This window comes from Nelusetta ayraudi, unplaced genomic scaffold, assembly GCF_046127955.1.
Source record: "Nelusetta ayraudi isolate G7.1 ecotype Tasmania unplaced genomic scaffold, CSIRO-AGI_Nayr_v1 ptg000011l, whole genome shotgun sequence".
NCBI classification, from domain to species: Eukaryota; Metazoa; Chordata; class Actinopteri; order Tetraodontiformes; family Monacanthidae; genus Nelusetta; species Nelusetta ayraudi.
Window position 1 is genome coordinate 20054237 of NW_027466061.1, and position 18704 is coordinate 20072940.

At 42.5% G+C, this 18704-nt stretch overlaps 1 protein-coding gene across 1 annotated transcript in view; it reads left to right on the forward strand.

Annotated features, from left to right (window-relative positions):
- The window catches only part of st6galnac5a (ST6 (alpha-N-acetyl-neuraminyl-2,3-beta-galactosyl-1,3)-N-acetylgalactosaminide alpha-2,6-sialyltransferase 5a), a 45489-nt gene that overhangs the window by 23830 nt on the left and 2955 nt on the right, over window positions 1–18704 (forward strand). Inside the window, exons 3-4 of the mRNA XM_076021778.1 lie at window positions 6222–6634; window positions 13968–14075. Of these exons, the coding sequence (XP_075877893.1) occupies window positions 6222–6634; window positions 13968–14075 (521 nt within the window). The remainder of the gene's footprint in view (window positions 1–6221; window positions 6635–13967; window positions 14076–18704) is intronic.

Sequence of the window (18704 nt, forward strand, 5' to 3'; positions counted from 1 at the left end):
CACTTGCCCTTAGGGTGGAAAGTTAGGTTCAAAAGGAATGAAGCAATCTTATAGACTAACGAAATAGAATAATAGAATGTCTGGGCTCAATACAGTGAGGTATAACTTCAAAGTAGAAACTTGACTTTTTCCCTTTTGATATTTTTTGAAGCATCTTCCTCACTTTGTCTTGTTCACAAAGATTTCAACCCCTTTCTCAAGGCGTCATTTCCTCCAAGCTATAATTCCTGACAGTGAGTACAAATCAGATGGTGCTACGGGCAACACAAGCGTCTCCTACCAGCCTAAAGGTCATCATGGAGAGACGTTACCAAGGTATCGCTTTGTTGCGATACTATTATGCGCCTCAAGGCAGCCAGACGGCGCCCTGCTGGGCCCGCAGCTCAATTTGAACACCTATAACCTTGCCGTCTTTGAAGAAGCCAACATCTTCACTAAACTCACACTCTATTCCCTTTTCCCGCTGCAATTCAGCCGCACCAAATCAATAACAACACTCGAATGCTATTCCTCTGCTTCAGGGGGGTATAGCATATGTCATGCCAAATGGTTCACTGCAGTGTGAGTATGTCTTTTCCTCAAGGGACCCCAGCTGCATGTAGAGGGAGGGATGGGGGAGTTGGGTGAGGGATTAAAGCTGATTTCATGGCCCCTCAAGACCCATGTGAGTTTTAACCACCAATTATCGCTTGTGTTACCCATGGGCAGCGCAGGGATCCGAGCGCCGACTGCAAAGCCAATCAAGCTGGACGCAGAGCAAGATCTCCTGCACACGCGAGCGCAAAGTAATAATGCGTGATTATATGAGTCCTCTGTGGCTTTTAGTCTTCTCCACGGATTTTATTCCCCGTCAAATACAAGACTTGTGACTCACGCACCGTGTCTGAAACAGCCTTAATAACACTGAATTTGCATCTTCTGTGGCAGTCATCATGTTTATTCAGAGTGTGGATCAACAGCGCTACATTGTGTCGGGCAGCTCGCTCGCCCGCCCACCCGCAGACCTCCTCTCAAGGATAACACATCCCCAGGTGGTCCGGGACCAAACTGCCTCTGTCTTTTTCCTCCCTCCTCCAGCCCTCAAGGTTAAGCCCTGCAGCTCTGACAGCCATGTTTTCCTCCGGTTAGAAAGTCTGCATAGTTGAATGTCTGGACGGGAAGTGATGGTTCATGCATGGGCTCACTGAGAGCAGAGGAGAGCTCTGATGTGGGCAGAATAATAAGGGAACAGGTGAAGAGACACCCCTTGTCTTTCACTCCCAGCAGGTTGAGCAGAGAGAGAGTTGACAGACTGCTGTCTGTGCCCTGTGTGTTCCTCCTCCTGTGCTTTGACTCTGCCACCCAAGGTAGATGGATGGATGCAAGGGTTTAATGAAACCAGGGTGTTCCACCTGTGGGACACGGTTAATGTCACTCCCATTTGCTAGAAACTTCACCATGGATGAAAATAGTTACTGAGCTTTAAAAGGTTTTTTTTCCAACTGTGTCTCCTGTGAACAAGAAAAGATGCTTTATACAGGATATTCAATGGCCTTTTATGTAATTTTTGTCTGAGCTATGAGCTACAAATATTTTCTGGTCAGAATTTAACTTTTAAGATTATGGATTTGTGTAACGGATCCATGAATAAGTCGTTTTTGAGTGATAAAGTGACAAAGTGCTTTATGAAGGGAATAAAAAAAAGAAAAGGCTGAGAATAAATATACATGGCCTAAAATATAAGCTAAACACCAAAGTTTACTCAAAGGCAGTTGGGAAAAGATGGGTCTTCAGTCTCCCTTTAAAACTTTCTACACTGCAGATATAATTCCTAAATTTTCACAGCAAAAGCAAGGTACAGTTAGCAAGTTTTGATGGTAAGATCTAAGAGAGAGTGAAACAGAGTGAACAGGAGTGAGCTTAGTTAGTAGAAGGCGTATGGTCGGCTTGACATAGTCACAACCCCTGCAGCTGCTTTTTGAATGGATAGTAAACAGCAGAGAATAGATTTATTAAGTAAAGAATTAATATGGGACGAAATGAAACCGTGAATGAGTATTTCAGTGTCCAACACATCAAACCCTCCCAAGAGCATGAGGGCCCTTTGATGTCTATTTTGAGTAGGTTTGTTGGGATTTGGAGGTAGCAATATTCTTGCATGCCAGATGGAACAATGACTGAAGCCCTTGAATACATCTCATATATCTCCATCTGGTCAAGAGCCCATAGAGAGTGTTTTTGCAAACAGCGAGGTACAGTCATGCTGGCCGATGTGCACTACAGCTGCAAGCAAGGCCAGAGTGAGGAGAAGAGAAAACATGCTGTCCATTTGGAGGATCTCGCATTGCTGTTTGCTGCTCTCTGTAATTCAGTGCTGCTATAGCAACTTTTCCACTTATCTCTTCAGCAGGAGCCATACAGCATTTCATCTTCCTGGTCTTCTTTTGTGGTATTGCAGGATCAGCTTGCTTCTTAATCTTGAACCTCACACCTCTCCATGTGCACAGCCACGATTGTTGCAGAATAGGTGGGAAACCAACAATAATTGAAAACACTTGCTTGGAAAATCCGTTCATAACTTCACTCCATTCACAGCAGACACTGAAGCCCATCGCGAACATGAAAGTCAATCTGCAGTGGCACGAGTGCTAAGTGAGAATTCTCTTGAAATTGACTTCTGTCTTGCCAGCAGATTATATTAGATTTGCTCACTTGAATGAAATCGCTTTGATCAGCTGGAGTGAGCACATGCTGATGAAGCACTTATGTTGGGTTTTTGACAAATAAGTGAATCTTTCAATTGGGCAGTGTTTTGTTTCGTGGACAGAACAAAGGACTATCTTGTGCTGTTTGTAAAGTAGATTTGCTTGGATAATATCTGGAGTTACATTGTGTGGATTCCATCCCTTAAATCAAAACTACAACATTGGACGGGTCATGTGATTCTGCCAAACCTCGTCTTGAGCGTCCAGTTCGTCTCTGTGGTAGCCTGAGCGAGCAAGATCCCTGAGGAAACCAATTCTGGCCAGCGACGCTCACTTACATTCTCAGAGAGACCGAAGAAGTAGAGGTGTTGGGGGAGGGGCCGATGTGTGCAGCCACTTAAGAGCTCCCGGGTGAAAATGGGATTTCTGAGCTGCTCCACTTGTACTGCCTCTCGGCAGCCTAGATTAGCTGTCAGGGCACAGTCACGTGGGAGAGGGGAGGGCGGGGACAGACGGGATGGGTGCTGCTGATGGTGCCGACCGCCAGGACCTCATTAGTCCAACATTTCATCAAACTTTGGCACCAGGGGAGCTCCTGCTGTTGCCGCCATCACCGCCATGTACATCTCTGTCCCCTCATGGCTGCAGCCTACTTCCTGTCTGTTCCTTTCTCTCTCCTTCACACTCTCCTCCCTGCTCCCACCGACACTGCAGAAGGACTAATTAACTCGATGAGGCTGCTCTCCTGGTAATCTGCCACTAAGTCAGAGTTAGCAGATAAGGATGGTGAAGCCCCACCACCACCACCACCCACAGACACACAAATACACACATGCTCAATCAGCTGCGTTGTTGGTTGTTGTTTTGAAAATGTAAATATAAGTGAGTCTGGCTAGAAGGTGAATCTTTCTGCTCTGGAAACGTATCAGGGCACCTCTGCAGGCCTGCAGGCACATTTGTTTTGTTTTGTTTTGTTTTGTCCTCCAGTGTAAGAAGAGCCTGTGTAGAAAGACATTTGTCTACATTCATATATTAACAGGCGTGACCTGTTCAGATGCTTAATATTCATAAGGAGCTCAGCAAGAGGCGGGTATTGGAACTGCATGGATGAAAGGTCCAATATTAAAGATTTATGTGCAGGCGAAGTGCGAAGAGGTTGCACACTTAATAATCCACAGGGCTTGGACTTGTTCAAGGCAGCCATGGAGCTGATTTTCAACATCAAATTAAAACACATTAGTGCACAGCTGGAGATAATTGTAGAAAACAGGCACTCACGCAGAGGTCAAAATTCATAGAATGTCAAACTCCAAGCTGAAAAATGCAGCCCTCGAAGCATTCTGAATCACAAACTGCTGTGTGTGTCAGTTGGTTGATCAGCTGTGTTTCTGATTTGTGGCTCCAAGGAGTCTGTTCACTTTTGAGCTATTGTTATGTTATAATACATTGTGTGTCTGAGAGAGTGTTTTATAATACTATTTATACTATGTATTATAGTACAAGTATTTCTTTGTTACACACAAATGGATATAACCATATAAACTTTATCTCTCTTTCTCTCTCTCTCTCTCTCTCTCTATATATATATATATATATATGTATATATATATATATATATATATATATATATATATATATATATATATATATATATATATGTATATATATATATATATGTATATATATATATATATATATATATATATATATATATATATATATATATACATATATATAAATATATATATATATATATATATATGATACCCGAAAAATTAGAATATCAAGTAAAAGTTGTTTTATTTTGGCAATTTAACATAAAAGATGAAAACAACAAATTTTATTGAGCCATTACACGCAAATTGACATCTCAAGCAGTTCCTTGTTGTAATTTTGCTGATTAAGATTTTCATAAAGATTTGACTTTATGTAATATTCTCATTTTCTGAATTTTTGAATTTGAGTTTTTTTTTAAGCTGCAAGACCTGATCAGCAAAATCCAAAGAAATAAAAACTTGAAATATATTGATTTGCATATTATTCGTTTATATAATGTCAAATTCACCTTTTAAGTTGAATTGCAGAAATACTACAACCATTTCAGGATATTCTAATTTTCTGGGTAGTACTGTATATACAGTATATACATAGTTAGGAGGTACATATATATTTTGTATTTCCTCAACACATTCTTAAGCATGCATAGTTTGTTTTTGTGAGTGTTCTTGTGTTGCCGTTCCAAAAGTTAAATTTTGGGTTTCTGAATTTATCATTTTAATTTAAAAAAAAGATGATAACATCTCTCTCAGCAATAACTAATAAATCAAAAAGAGTGATATTAAAAAGGCACAAGCAGGGATTTACCAATGTTTTAATTGTTTGCCTGTTTGTTTATTTAAAAACACACAGGAACAAAATACGCAAGCCTTAGCATAAAAAAAAGCCTGCATTTATGTTGGTATTTGACTTAATCTACATCTAACTCCAGTGTGTTTGTGTGTTGTTTTCAGATGAAGCTCCTTGGGTCAAATACTAACAACACATTTTGCATCCTTCAGGATGTGACAATCACTGGGACTTTAATTTTGCATTCGTCTTCAAAAAATAAACAACTGTGGAAAAATAGTTCTGGCTCCGTCCCCGATGACGTCATCAAACAGCAAATGGAATTTGTATCACCTCTTTAGCCCGGTTGTGTTGGGTTCGCTCATCTCATAAAGAAAGCCATGTTGATTTCTGCTGGTGCAGGTGAACATGTGTGGCATTGTGGTGGCCTTACTCACTCAGTGCACACCGTGCTCTGCTGCCTCCACAGGCTTAGACTTAATGAAGATCCGACCTGAGTGTCGTACAAGGGAAGTGTTGCTCCGAGGCCAAGCGCACGCTGGCTGTGTTGCGTGCAAGTGGTAGGAAGATTTGAGGTGAATCCTTTGAACGACCCCAGGCTCTCAACCAATCACAAAGCAATATGACAGGCTACACATCCCCAGGAGGCCATGTCGCTGCCGCTTTGTCAACAAAGCCTCAAACACACAGCCATACTTTTAAGTCCCACTTGGCTCGCATCACTATTCACTGTGCTTGTTTCTAGATAAACGAGGGTGGAGCAACTTCAGGACAAATGAGCCCTTTCTGCAGATTCTGGCGAAACAGATTCCGCTTCACCACATATTTTCACATTGTTTAAAGGTCCAGTGTGCAAAATTTTGAACAAAGCCCGGTTTTTAAGGAAGCCCACCTCAGAGTTATGTATTTAAGGCACTGTCAGGTGGACTTCCTTAAAGAAATGGCGGCGTAAGATGGCGGCTAACTAGGAGCAAGACCCTTATTGCGCTGTGTATATTCTTACATATACAAGAACCGTTCTGAGGGTCGGAAAACCAAATGACTTTTATTATACTGCGAGTACACTCTTATTAATATATTTATGGGCCGTATGATAAGCTTTTACCAATATAAAAATCATAAATTAAGTCCAATTCTACACACTGAAGCTCTAACACGTGTCTTCTGTCTTTCCTCACCCGCCTCCATCAGCCTCTCAGGATGCACTGTGGGACCTGCGCTCTGGTCACCAGCTCGGGACACCTGATCGGCGGCGCTCGCGGCAGCGAGATCGACCGGGCCGAGTGCGTCATCCGCATGAACGACGCCCCGACCTCCAGGGGTTACGCCCAGGACGTGGGCCGCCGCACCTCGCTGCGCGTCATCGCTCACTCCAGCATGCAGAGGGTGCTGCGCAGCCGCCACGAGCTGCTCAACGCCAGCCAAGACACCGTGTTTATCTTCTGGGGCCCCAGCAACTACATGAGGCGCGACGGGAAGGGCCTGGTGTACAACAACCTGAGGCTGATGAATCAGGTGCTGCCCAAACTGCGGGTTTACATCATCTCCTGGCAGAAGATGCTGCAGTTCGACGAGCTCTTCAAGAAGGAGACGGGCAAAGACAGGTGAGGGAGCGGCATGCAGCGACACTTCATTCAGCTAATTGGCAACAACTATTATTTTATTTCACCCCAAAAGAGTAAACATTCATTTTTCATTGTTATTTTGATTATTGAGGCCTTCAATCACAAAATAAATTCACTTTATTATCACTTTACTGAATTTTCTTCGGGATAAATAGAGTACTTAACCATCTATCTATCTATCTATCTATCTATCTATCTATCTATCTATCAATAACTTATTAGTGTAGTAAGAAGCATATTAAGGACTTGTTTGCACAATAGATGCATGAGACATTAAGTAATTTATGCGGATTTAACATACCAGTTGCACATGCACAGCGTTAGGAGGAAAATATAAGAAGCGCCGGTGAACACACGAGGGGAAACAGTTCAGGCAGGTGGAGAGACACTGTGAAGCCCATTTAAAGGGGTTGGAGGTTGGCAAAGTGTTGGCACCAGTTTTTGCTTGGAAAGATCAAAAAGGGAGGTGAAGGTTGGCCAGTGGTCAGGGACACTGGGTGGACATCCCACATCTCGTCCCACGAGTAGCTACGGGGAACTACGCGGACTGCTTTTTGATACCACAACACAAACACGCACACAGCAGCAAGATACCAGCAAGCTGCTAAAACCAGCCGGTACGTTTATGATGGCAGAGTTGAGGGAAAAAAGAGGCAAAGAAGAAGAAGAAGAAGGAGCAAGCGACTTGCACCGTTCCCCTTTAAAAATGACGAGAGGTCTCTGCCAGCAAAACACATCGTCGACACATGCAAACACAAAATTGGTCTGTTAGCATTTAAGAAATGATGCATAGCCTGGATGGCTTCCAGTGTATGAGTAGTTTTTAATTTGACTGGAGCAAAAAAAACAACAACAAAAAGAAAGAAGAAACGGCTCATGTCGCTCTGCTATTAAACAACAAAGAATGAAAACATCTCCAATGTTTTTCTGAGTTTCTACCGTCGCCTGAACTGAACCCTCACCTTGTTGAACTTTGTGCACGGTTGAGGCCCAAAAATGATTTACAAGTCCTATTCAGTCACAGCCGTTTCCAAGTGGAGCTCTGTGTCTCCTGCATCTCCTCCTCTCAGGCTGATAAAAGTGACTCAACTGTAGTGAGTCCACGCTGTGTACTTCATCCTGTGGCTATGACTGCCTGATGAAAATGCTGCTGCACGGCTCTCACACACACACACACACACACACACACACAAAAACACACACACACACACTGTCTGAGCCTTTGCCAGTGAAGTCAGACTCTTCAGGATAGATTGGGTGAATAGCTGTTCTTCCCAATGTTTACAGGGAGCAAGGACCTTACATTGTTCTCCTATCTTTTATTGATATTAATATCTTTGAGGCTTCTTTTGGGGTCATTTTTCCACCGCGGAGTGTGGGCAGCAGAAGAGGAGCAAGCCTTTTTGCTGTTTTTCATGTTACAAGGGATGCTAAAAGTGAGACAGTTTCTAGGAAAATCAGCTTCCTGTGGAATATGATTACGGATTCGGTGAGGATAATTAAGAAGGTGTGGGATGTTCACCCATCCACCTATTTTAAAAACATTTGCAGAGGTGCATAAACAGCTAAAGCCCCCCCACATCCTTTGCTTTCAGGCTCAGGTCCCTCAGGGACTCTCAGCATTAATCCTCAACTTGTAAATTAGGTTATTTATTTTTTAAATCAATTTATTATTTTCTCTGTTTTCTCAGTTGATGACAGCCCATTTTATTGAACTATACGCTAAGTCGAGCTCTACGCTGATTTTCCGCAATGTGTGGGCTGGAGGTTAAAGACAGTTTGGTTACTAACAGAATAAAGTTTTGTCCCTCTAGAGGGAAATCGACACACACATTGGCTGATGAATATATAAATTATTCAATAACTAAATAAATAAATATGGTTGGCAGAAGTCAGAACTCTTTTGGACAACTGTTTTCTTATGACTTGAGAGAAAAGGACGGGTGGAGAAAAAGAGAAGACACCTCAGGCCGACCGCATCAAATCCAGAATCAAAAGCAGCAACGGGCAACAGTTGACCACAACAGAAACCCTGAAAAGAATGCAGAGAAGAAAAGTCCCTTTAGAAATGGATGAAATATTCATCTGCTTTGTGTCTGCAGTCAATGGAGTCGTTTAAAGGCTCCAGCTGAAAGTGAAGACACGTTCAGCAGAAGACTTCAACGGTTGCGGTAACCTTTAAAGGCCTTGCCCTCCCTCAAATCCAACACATTAAAACAATTTTTTCTCCTGACCCGCACAACACAAAGGCAAAGAGGGTTAAGGAAATGACAGCGACTGTAATAACTAGAAATACAGAACCCACCCCCCCACCCACGCATCCCCCAGCCTCCTATAAAATGCAGATAAGATATTTGATAATGTGCGTCATGCCAGTCTAGCCTTTGAGTTTTTCATCTCCTGTTGCGAGGTTTGATTGGAGCTTCGTTATCTTAGCGTGGAGGATGGAACAGTGACAGTGGCACCCACACAGACTTTAAAACAGATCAAGTGATGTTTAGCAGCCTGAGTGGGTGGAACATGGGTGTGCAGGGAGAAACGGGAACAAGGAACAGATGTGTTTTAATGTGAGGAACTGTGGCGTGTTATGGTGGGGAAAATACTGATATATTACCTGTGACAGCGGAATCCTGCAATTCTCCATTCACTTCTTTAATCATGTTGATGACTGAGATTTAAATGCATCTTGAAAGAAAAAGGATGAAAAAATAAAGCCAGAATCTAATAGACCTGTTTTGAAAATGACAGAAGGTTCAGAATTTTGGAAGAACTGCCTACAGTTAGTTAATTACTTAGTTAGTTAGTTAGTTACCGGTAGTTTCAATAATGAAAACAATCTTACCAGTCCATACATACCTACTGGCTCTTTACCAGAGAAACATGTGAAACGTACCACTCGGATATGCAAAACAACCAAGCTGGGCTGGCAAAGTCAAGTCTGTTAGCAAGCTCTAATTGACTGATATTCTAAGTAGGATTAAAATTGCATACCAGTATGTGGCTGACTGTCGGCAGAGATTAACACATTGTTATTGAGGTTAATAGACAAATATAATGTCTATTAAATGTGTCTTGTTTTGTTAAAATACAATTATTGTAATGTACTGCTTTAAATGGGTTTTAGAAGGATGGAACTTTGAAGAGCAACACTGACTGATAAAAGTCTCAGCTCAGCAAAACATTTTCGCTGTGTCAAGAGGGAGTAAGAGCTCTCAGCCTACCGTGTTCTTTGGCAGAATTGCAGATGCTGGCAGACCATCTTGCCTTTTTAGGAGATGAATATGCAGTTAGGATCCACTGATGCAGCAAAAAGGCATAAGGGAACTAAAATACAGAGAGCACGGGACGCTAAAAAAAAATGACATGGAAATGATTTGTGTCGCTGTTAGCGGTGAAATAAATATGTGCAGCGCGTGAAGAAGTCAGGGGGAAAGTAAAGCGCCTTCAAAGAATTTATGAATATTGAGCAGGATTTAATTACAGCAGTCCGTCAGGTGAAAGGCGCGAGGCATTTTAGCTTTAACTAATTCTCCCTAATCACACTTTCTCGCGCTCTCTTCCTCTCCACAGCGCCATAATTAGTGTTAGCACAAACTGTGGAAGAAAATCCGCACACTTCTCAGACATTAACACCTTCCAAGTTATTTAAGCAAAAATAAAATAGGAAGAAGAGCCTCTCATTTCTTCTTCCTTCTTCCCGTGTTGAATTTCATTTCTTGAATTTTATTTCTCAAATAAAGTCCCAGTAGTGTTGGTGTTTCATTTATCCATGTTTTCTAGTGTTTCTCCTGCAGGGTTCCCTCGTCTAATAACGAGTCATTTCTTCCACTGAATGTGAGCTCTGTTAGAAAATAATCTTCCTTTTCCGTTGAAAGTTTTTTTTTTTTCTTTCTTTCTTTCTTTTTTACATTAAGATTTTAAACTTCACTTACCATGTCACAATAGTGCAGCTCGTTATATGGGTGGGTTCTCACAGCGGATTTACAAGCGTGAGCGGTGTAAACACGAGGACGGGCGCCGTTCCTCTGCAGGGGGAAATCTGCTCTGCCTTCCCACTCGCAGGCGCCTCAACTGGGATTAGCTGCGTGTGCATCCCCCTCAGATTACTGCAGGGAAAAACATGTTGCGCTCTGAATTTGGGAAAGTTTTTTTTTTTTTTTTTTTTGTCTCATCTGGAAGTGCGTGACTAGCGGTGGGTGGCGTGCGCGAGCTGGCAGTCTGCTGAGCGAGCTGCCGTGTTTAAAACGTTGCACATTCTTCAAATGGAAAAACCTGGAGATCCCGCCTCGATTAAATGGAAACGAGGAGCGGCGCGACGGCGTCGTTCAGCCTCGTTCCTGCCGCCGAGCGGCGGATGGAAGCCGTCACGTGACATTGGCTCGTCGCCCCGCCGCTGAGCGCCGCAGCTGGTGCAACAACAGCTAATGATTTAACAAGGCGCCTCCTGCAGAGCTGCTGTCGCGGTCTGAGGATGGATTCTGGTCGGCTGTCGGTCGGTGGTTGGAAGGAAACAAGCAAGCGCTCCGTCACGTTTATTTTATCAATATTTTGTGGGTTTTTTTGTGTTCTTACTTCCAGATTCAAAGATTTTATTTGTTGCATGTCACGTGACAGGTGAGTGACATGTCGGTGTTGCAAAACCCCACGTGATTACTTTATTCTTTTGTTCTGTTTCATGGTGATTCTTCACATGTTGCTATGTGTGACAGTGGCGGTCCTGTCACTATGCCTCCAGTTGATCATGCGCCTTGGCTACCAAGCCATGGGGATTTCCCTTTGGCCGAATGGTTAAGCACCATGGCTATTACCTGGGAGTCTGGGGTTTTGAAGCCTGCCTGGGCCCTCTGCGCCTTGTCACATTCAGTCACATTTTGAAACATAGACGCATTGTATTGTATTGGTGTATCTGAATGAATCAAAATTAGTTACAATATTAGCTCTTTTTTTGGTTCACAAACTAAAAAAAAAAACTGCAGGTGCGGGGGGGTAATGGTAACTGACCTGCTTTAACTTATTGTAGTGCGATGCAGTCACAACAACAACAACTGGAAGTTTTAATGTGTCTCCCAGAATTTAAAGTATGTTAGATCTGTGGGATCTGATCACGACTGTGTCTAAATAACCACAAATGCTTTGCAGTTCATTTTTATTTGATTGGATCCAAAAAAAGAATCACCTTTTGACGGATTAATTTATCTTCACTTGCATACAAAACATCAGAATTGTTTTCTCCCGAAAGAGTTCAAATGAATGAAGCCAAATGTGTCGGTGTTTTAAAATAGACACTCGATTTTATTCAACCAACCATATATGCCAAGCTTGGCCTTTAAAAACCAGACGATGATTTATGCTTCCTCGGTTTCCCAGGTTTAAAATGATCATGAGTCAGGGGAAATGTTTAAAATGTGAAACCCACGCAGGCTTTTTAATTCAGGGATATATTTTTTTTCTCCCTGAGAAGTTCACTCCGCTGCAAAAGTAGAGAAAAGAGAAGAAAATGTGAACTCCTTTTCAAACAACCGTTCAGACAGGCCCTGCATTCGTCGAGGAACCTGCCTCCACACTTTCCTTATCAGCTACGCCCAGGTTTGTTCTCTTTTGTCCTGTTGAGTTAAAGCCTCAGCTGATGTGGAGGTTAAGTGTGCTGCAGTCAAGAACCGGCGCCCTGAAAGCAGCACAGTGATGAGGTGGTTCAGACAGATGCCTCCCGAGTTTCAACCTCTGCCCCCCTCCAGTCACATTATAAAGAAAGAAGACTTTGGTCTCAATAAATCCACATTTTCAGGTCTCGGCACTGACGTGACTGCATGGATTCCAATAGACCGCGAGATAGTGTTTGTAAGTGGTTTTGAGATTCCAGAACTTCTGTACCAAGGTGACAAGAACACTGAGGGCCAGATTGACAAAGTGATCGCCCTGCTTTTGCGCCAGAAAATCAGTGCATATAGCAGCAAAAATAGTATAACACACACACCTTATCACAAATATAATGAAGGTTTTTGTTTATTTTTTAAGAACACGACACGTTGATAAGTTAGAAATTCACTTACACTTGAAACCTGCACTGACTCGATCAGATCAGCAACTAAACAGCTATAAAATTGCACAAAGGTGGCGGTAACTGTAAAATATATCACACAACAAACATGTGTCACAGTTGTTATAAATATATAATCAATATTATATTGATTATATATATCAATATATAAATATACTGACGCACCTTGCTGCCCACCTGCTGATCGTGACAGCGGTCGCAACACCCGGAGTGCACAGGAGCGCCGGAGTTTCTCTTTTTGAAACCCCGGAAAGGTGTGCGTGCTGTGTTCTCAAAAGGTTTTGGGAAGCATTCGGTTTCCACCATTTGAAGGAATCTGAATGTCTGCTCATGAATGTCTCCTGATCTACTAAAATCTGACATGGGAAATGCTGCACACTGTGTCTTTGCCGTTTCCCAGCGTTTGGGTTTGGTCGTCACAATTTTTGGCATTTTATTCAGACCATCAACAGTGTTTACATTTTCAGTTGCATTAATAAATGTTGTTGACACAACAGTCTGAATGAATAATAAATCAGACTAGAATATCAGTAAAAACAAGCTATTGAGACACTGACTTGTTTTTGCTGTGATTCAGCCTGCTGTAAAATTCTAAAGGCAGAATCCTGGCGACGCTCACTGTGGGGCTTACGATGTTGATAGGTGGGGATCTTGGAACTCTGCCATGGTGATTGAGTCAAAGGTGTGTGTGATGTATGCAGTATTTAGTTTGGCAGTGTATCAAACAGTGTAAGTTTGTTCATACAGTTTGTGTGTTTTCTTTCTTTCTATCATTTGATGCGGGGTATTTTTCCCTTTTTTTTTCTTCTGGTGAACAAATTTTTAACGTGACTGGAATCGTTGGACATGGACATAAAGACGATGAAGAACTGTGATTAGTGATCATTTCCTCACAGTCACGACTTCTAAAACTGCGCGCACTGCATCTCTCTGATTAAGCCTTTGATTATTTGACAGAGGCCAGGAGATCCTGTCGATGTGTATGATGGAGCAGTATTCCACTGAAGCCGTGGAGGGAACTTGAATGATCTGGCAGTCAGGAAAATCAACCACTGGATTTAGATCAATTTTGTGCTCTGCCATACAACACCGATGCAAGATTTTCTGATTATCTATTTTTTTTTCTATTCCAAGTAATTGCATTCCACAGAATCAAATAGGGCACATTTTTCATCCTTGCAAGTCTTCCCACGCATGAAATTCATCCAGCTGTCTACTGTGCCCTCCCCCTCCTCCTCTGCCTCCCCTCTGCAGGAGGATATCCAACTCGTGGCTGAGCACCGGCTGGTTCACCATGACCATCGCCCTGGAGCTGTGCGATAGGATCAATGTCTACGGCATGGTCGCCCCAGACTTCTGCAGGTGAAACAGCCGAGCTGAATACAAAACATTGTCAGCCGCTCGGCAGCGAACGTTTTGAATGATTGAATGAATGAGTATTGCTGCAGCTGTACATATCAATATATTGAATATATATCCGAAAAGTGTATTCAGCAAGAGGGCACGTTAAGTGTGGCTGTGAGTCTTTGGGAAAAGTTTAAATCTCTTTGAAAATGAATCTGGAAAGAGGCAATTTATTAATGTTTTACGCCACCCGCTCACTAATTCATCATGTTTATGTGGTTACGAGGGCCTGAGAAGAAGAAAACATTTGGAGCTCTCTCTCTCTCCTCTGTCTCTCTCTCTCTCTCTGTTTCCGTTTCTGCTGCTGTGGCACAGTGGAAATAGTGCGCCATGCAAAACATAAATGATTTCCTCCCAGTTCTTGCTCTTCTAATACATTAGTAAATAGTCGAGCCCATTTGCAGTTCTGTTTACAATTTCTTACACTTAGAAAAAGTAATAACCACGACAGGAAAAGGAAAAAAAAAACATTTGTAGACAAATACACATAGCATCAGTGTCTTTAGCTAAAGAAACACCCTCAGTGCCATGAAGCTCTTATCTGATTTATTTGCACAAATCCGCTCTGATTAGACATCAAACGACTCGCACACTTTTCACCAGTGCACCAAGCTGTGCCAATCAAGGGAGCCCAGTATCAATTTTTTTTTAGCTATTTAAGGTGCCTTTTAGCGTTACTGGTATGCCATCAAACACACCAAGCACAGAAAATGACCACTTGCTCATTTCTAGATGGGCAGGCATGTTCTGTGTTATTGCGCTGAAACAAGTCTTTTGGATTTTGCTCAACCTTTTTACGTTACAAGTCGAGCTGACTATCATAGTGAGGCCTCTGTAGACTTTTTTTTTTTTTTTCAATGTGGGCAACACTGCATGAGATCTAGTCGCCACTTGCTACTACTACTTCCCCGCTAGCTAGCGCTAGAAGTGAGCGGCTGGTTAAACCGAAGGGAGTGAACAGTTTGGAGGTGGAGCCACGGATGGTGTAGGTAGGGGAGGGGCAACAGAGAACCGCCTCTTCAGGCTGAGGGAGAGGAAGGCCTGTTTTTATAAGGTCCAAACAGCTCAAACTAGGAGTTTTTTGACCAAACCAACCTTGTTTATTGTTGGAAGTAGAACACCAAAATTAATCAACTACATCTGGATAAGGCCACAACAGGGCCCCTTTTAAATTACCTCTGACTGGTGACGGTTCGTGCGGAGCCTACTGACACAAAACATCCACCCAGCATGCACAGTGCAGTGCAGAGTCCCGCGAGCAAGTTCACTGTGTGTGTGCAATGTATTCACATTGTTGAACTTCGCAGACACCAACAGTCACTGTTAAGCAAAAGGGGTTACATGAGGGCGGTTGTCAAATCAATAAGTCACGCTGCCATGTCCCGCCGTATCGCTCAGCGCTCTTTTGCTCCACATGAGCGGCAGCACGCACCGAGTTCGCCGATACAAAATAACATCGTAGATGATTGAGAAGCATCGCCGGCGGCGTAACAATTTAACCGGGAAAATGTTTAACTCACGATATTAGAGTGGAGAAGCCGGTCTACTGTGCATTTGGCGAATGTGTTCTGTTAAAATTATTAGATGTCAGACAGTTTTGCTTTTCCCACTGCAACATGACTGCATCAAGCGGCTTTGGGAGAAAATGAAAACAAATCTGAGAAGTAGGTCAAAGCAGCGTTTTTCTATCTTATAAGTGCAAGTGGTTCAGGGCTTTAGTGCTTCAAACAGTCTCTGTTAGACGTGACACAGATGCAATAAAGTGAATTTGACAGGCTCTCCTACACACACAGGAGTGAAAGTGTCACGACCTGCACACCCAGCTCCTGGGTCCTCCAGGAATTTCAAAATCATTTCCAAGGAAACTGATTCATTAGTAGGTGGAGCTTTTGTTTGTTTGTTCTGGTATGTATCATGCTTCAAAGGAGGTTCACTGAAAATCCCACAGCTTGTCCTGAAGTTACACTCATCACAAGCATGTCAAGCGCTTTTAGTCTATAAGGGCCTCAGTGTGGAGAAAAGGGGAACGACAGATCAGGGGTAGAGAGCTACACCACCCAACAGAAAATCAGGGATGACTTTCAGGTGAAATTTCAGAATGCACTGAAAAATTAAATTGCCTGAATTAAAAAATATGACCTCTCTAAACCATCGAGCGCACATTTCCAACTGTACGGTGTTCCATTACTAATTTCTAATGTCCCGTTTCCCAATGGGTGATTGACACATTGACACATGATTCAACAACATTCACTCAAAAGTCAGAAGCAGTGTAGATAATCTCTTCAGGGATACGATGTACATTTAATGTCGTAATATTTGCTAAGTTTTTATCAACATGTTTGGTTGATTAATATGCTAATGCTGCTCAAGGGGCAGCATTCGTTTCTATCTGTCTGTCTGACTGACTGACTGACTGACTGTCTGTCTGTCTGTCTGTCTGTCTGTCTGTCTGTCTTAAGTTAAATAAATGACTAACAACAGCCCTTTTTGAGTTTAGCTTAGCACCGTTGCACAAGTCAGCTGATGCTGTTGCAGCCTTGTTTGACTGGCATTAAAAAAAAAAAGACATACAATGAGAAAGACAGGGCATCCTTCGAGTAAACTAGTAGTTTTTCTAATGCTCACTTGTGTAGGTTCTTTCTATGGGCTCCACCCCAGGAAGTTACTTGAAATGAATCAAGCACAACTTCATACCTGGTGTGTCAGACAAACAAAAGTTCTCTCGATGTGAGAAGCGAAGACATTTTTTAAGCAAATGCAGGGAAGGGACAAAAACAGTCCCCAGGGAGACTGCCCTCACCTGCGTGTGTCATCTGCTTCACTGCTCAGACAGCACGCTTTGTCCGTCCACCTGTTTTGCTCAATTATATGTATTTGCTTTGTCACGCCACGCTGCAGATGCAACCACATCTGACAAGTTGGCAGTTGTACTCTCTGCGGTATTCGCAGGAGCGGGCGGCGCTCTTGGATGGATGAGCCTGAGACCAAACATGCTGTGTTCACCCTGCATGACGCATTTGACATCATTTATTTACGGCCACGCAGCCTTCTGTAGACCCACGCCACAAACTGTAGTGCGCAACAGTGACAGCAGAGAACGTCAATGACAACTTTGAATCTATGAAAAATGGGCAGCACGCTTTCCATCTTCGTGCACGCAAACTCTGACAGCGCATCTGAAAAGTTAGCTTTCTAAAAAAAAAAAAGTGGGAGAGAAAATTGTCGAGGAACAATGGCTTTACTGAATCGTCTCCGCAGTTTGTTTCTGAGGTAACTGTTTCATTTCCAGGCCTATTTTAGAGTTGGTCAGTCTGTCAGTATCTTTTATCAACTGTAGTAAAGTAATAAATATACAGGTTAGTAGAAACTTTGTAGTCATGGTCTCTAATCTAATCATGTCTGTTTTAAAATAAAAAGGAGGGAAACTGAAAAACTAAATCTGAACCAAAAAGGGGAATGAGGGATTGTTGAAGCAGTTTCAGTTAAACAATATAATTGTGTCCAATATCCTGATGTGAGTTTGGATCGTTGAAAGGGAACTGTTAAATCAAGGCTTCCTTTGCCTTAGAAAGGTACATTTCTCCCACCGCCTTATCATCATTCCAGTCACTATTGATTTTTTCTTTTTCTTTTATATGTTAAAGTCTTAAATGTTGAACAAGTTTCCTTTTTTACCACAGTGACTCTTTGGATCAGTTTGGAATTTTGAACGAAAGCTTAACCGTGCACCTAAAAGACTGACCTGGGAAGGTTCACTGCGAGACTTAAGTGAGAAAGAAAAGGGAGATTCTGATTTGGGCAAACTTCAGAAACTCTGGAGAGACTCTGAGAACTATGGGATTCACCGCCGTCTCTGAGTGGCTTCCAGCACTTTGGCCATCTCGCCTCGTTAGCCGAGTTTAATGGCTTGAAATACAGCTCACATCTCATCCGCTGCAGGCGGCGCACTTTAATCAGGGGTTTTATTGGACGGACTACAAGTCCTTTTGGATTTCTCAATAAAAAAAAGAACAGATGATAAAATGTGATACGTTAAGGGGGCGATGGGGTCAAGGCACATTTAATCTTGATGATGATTCCTTTGGAAAGTGGTCGATTGATGTTCGGTAATCTTTTATAGCCTTCAATTGGAGGCGGCTTGATTTCAGTGGACGGATCGGAAAGAAAATGGGAAAACCGGGTTTTTGTAAGTCGCTTGAACATGAGTGATAGATGCATTATTGAGCAAATGCATTAATGAGAAACTTAAATAATATATACTCTGTATAATGCATAGGTAGGGCTTGTCATTGGAAATTCTTTTTCAAAAGCTTTCCATTTCTTCACTTAATCCTGTTATCATGGTTGTTGCCTGCACAGCACAGCAGACTGACAGATGTGTGGACCACCATCATCATCATCATCATCATCATCAACAGCCTCTCTCAGTTTTTAGAAAACCTTGTTATGCAATGGGGCATCATTTCCCCAGCGAGGCTACATTCTATTTCCACATGAAATGAGATCAGTCTGAATCCTCATGAAAGAGCAGCAATTTCATCCAGACAAAACAAAAACACAAAGAAACCATTGAATCAAATGTAC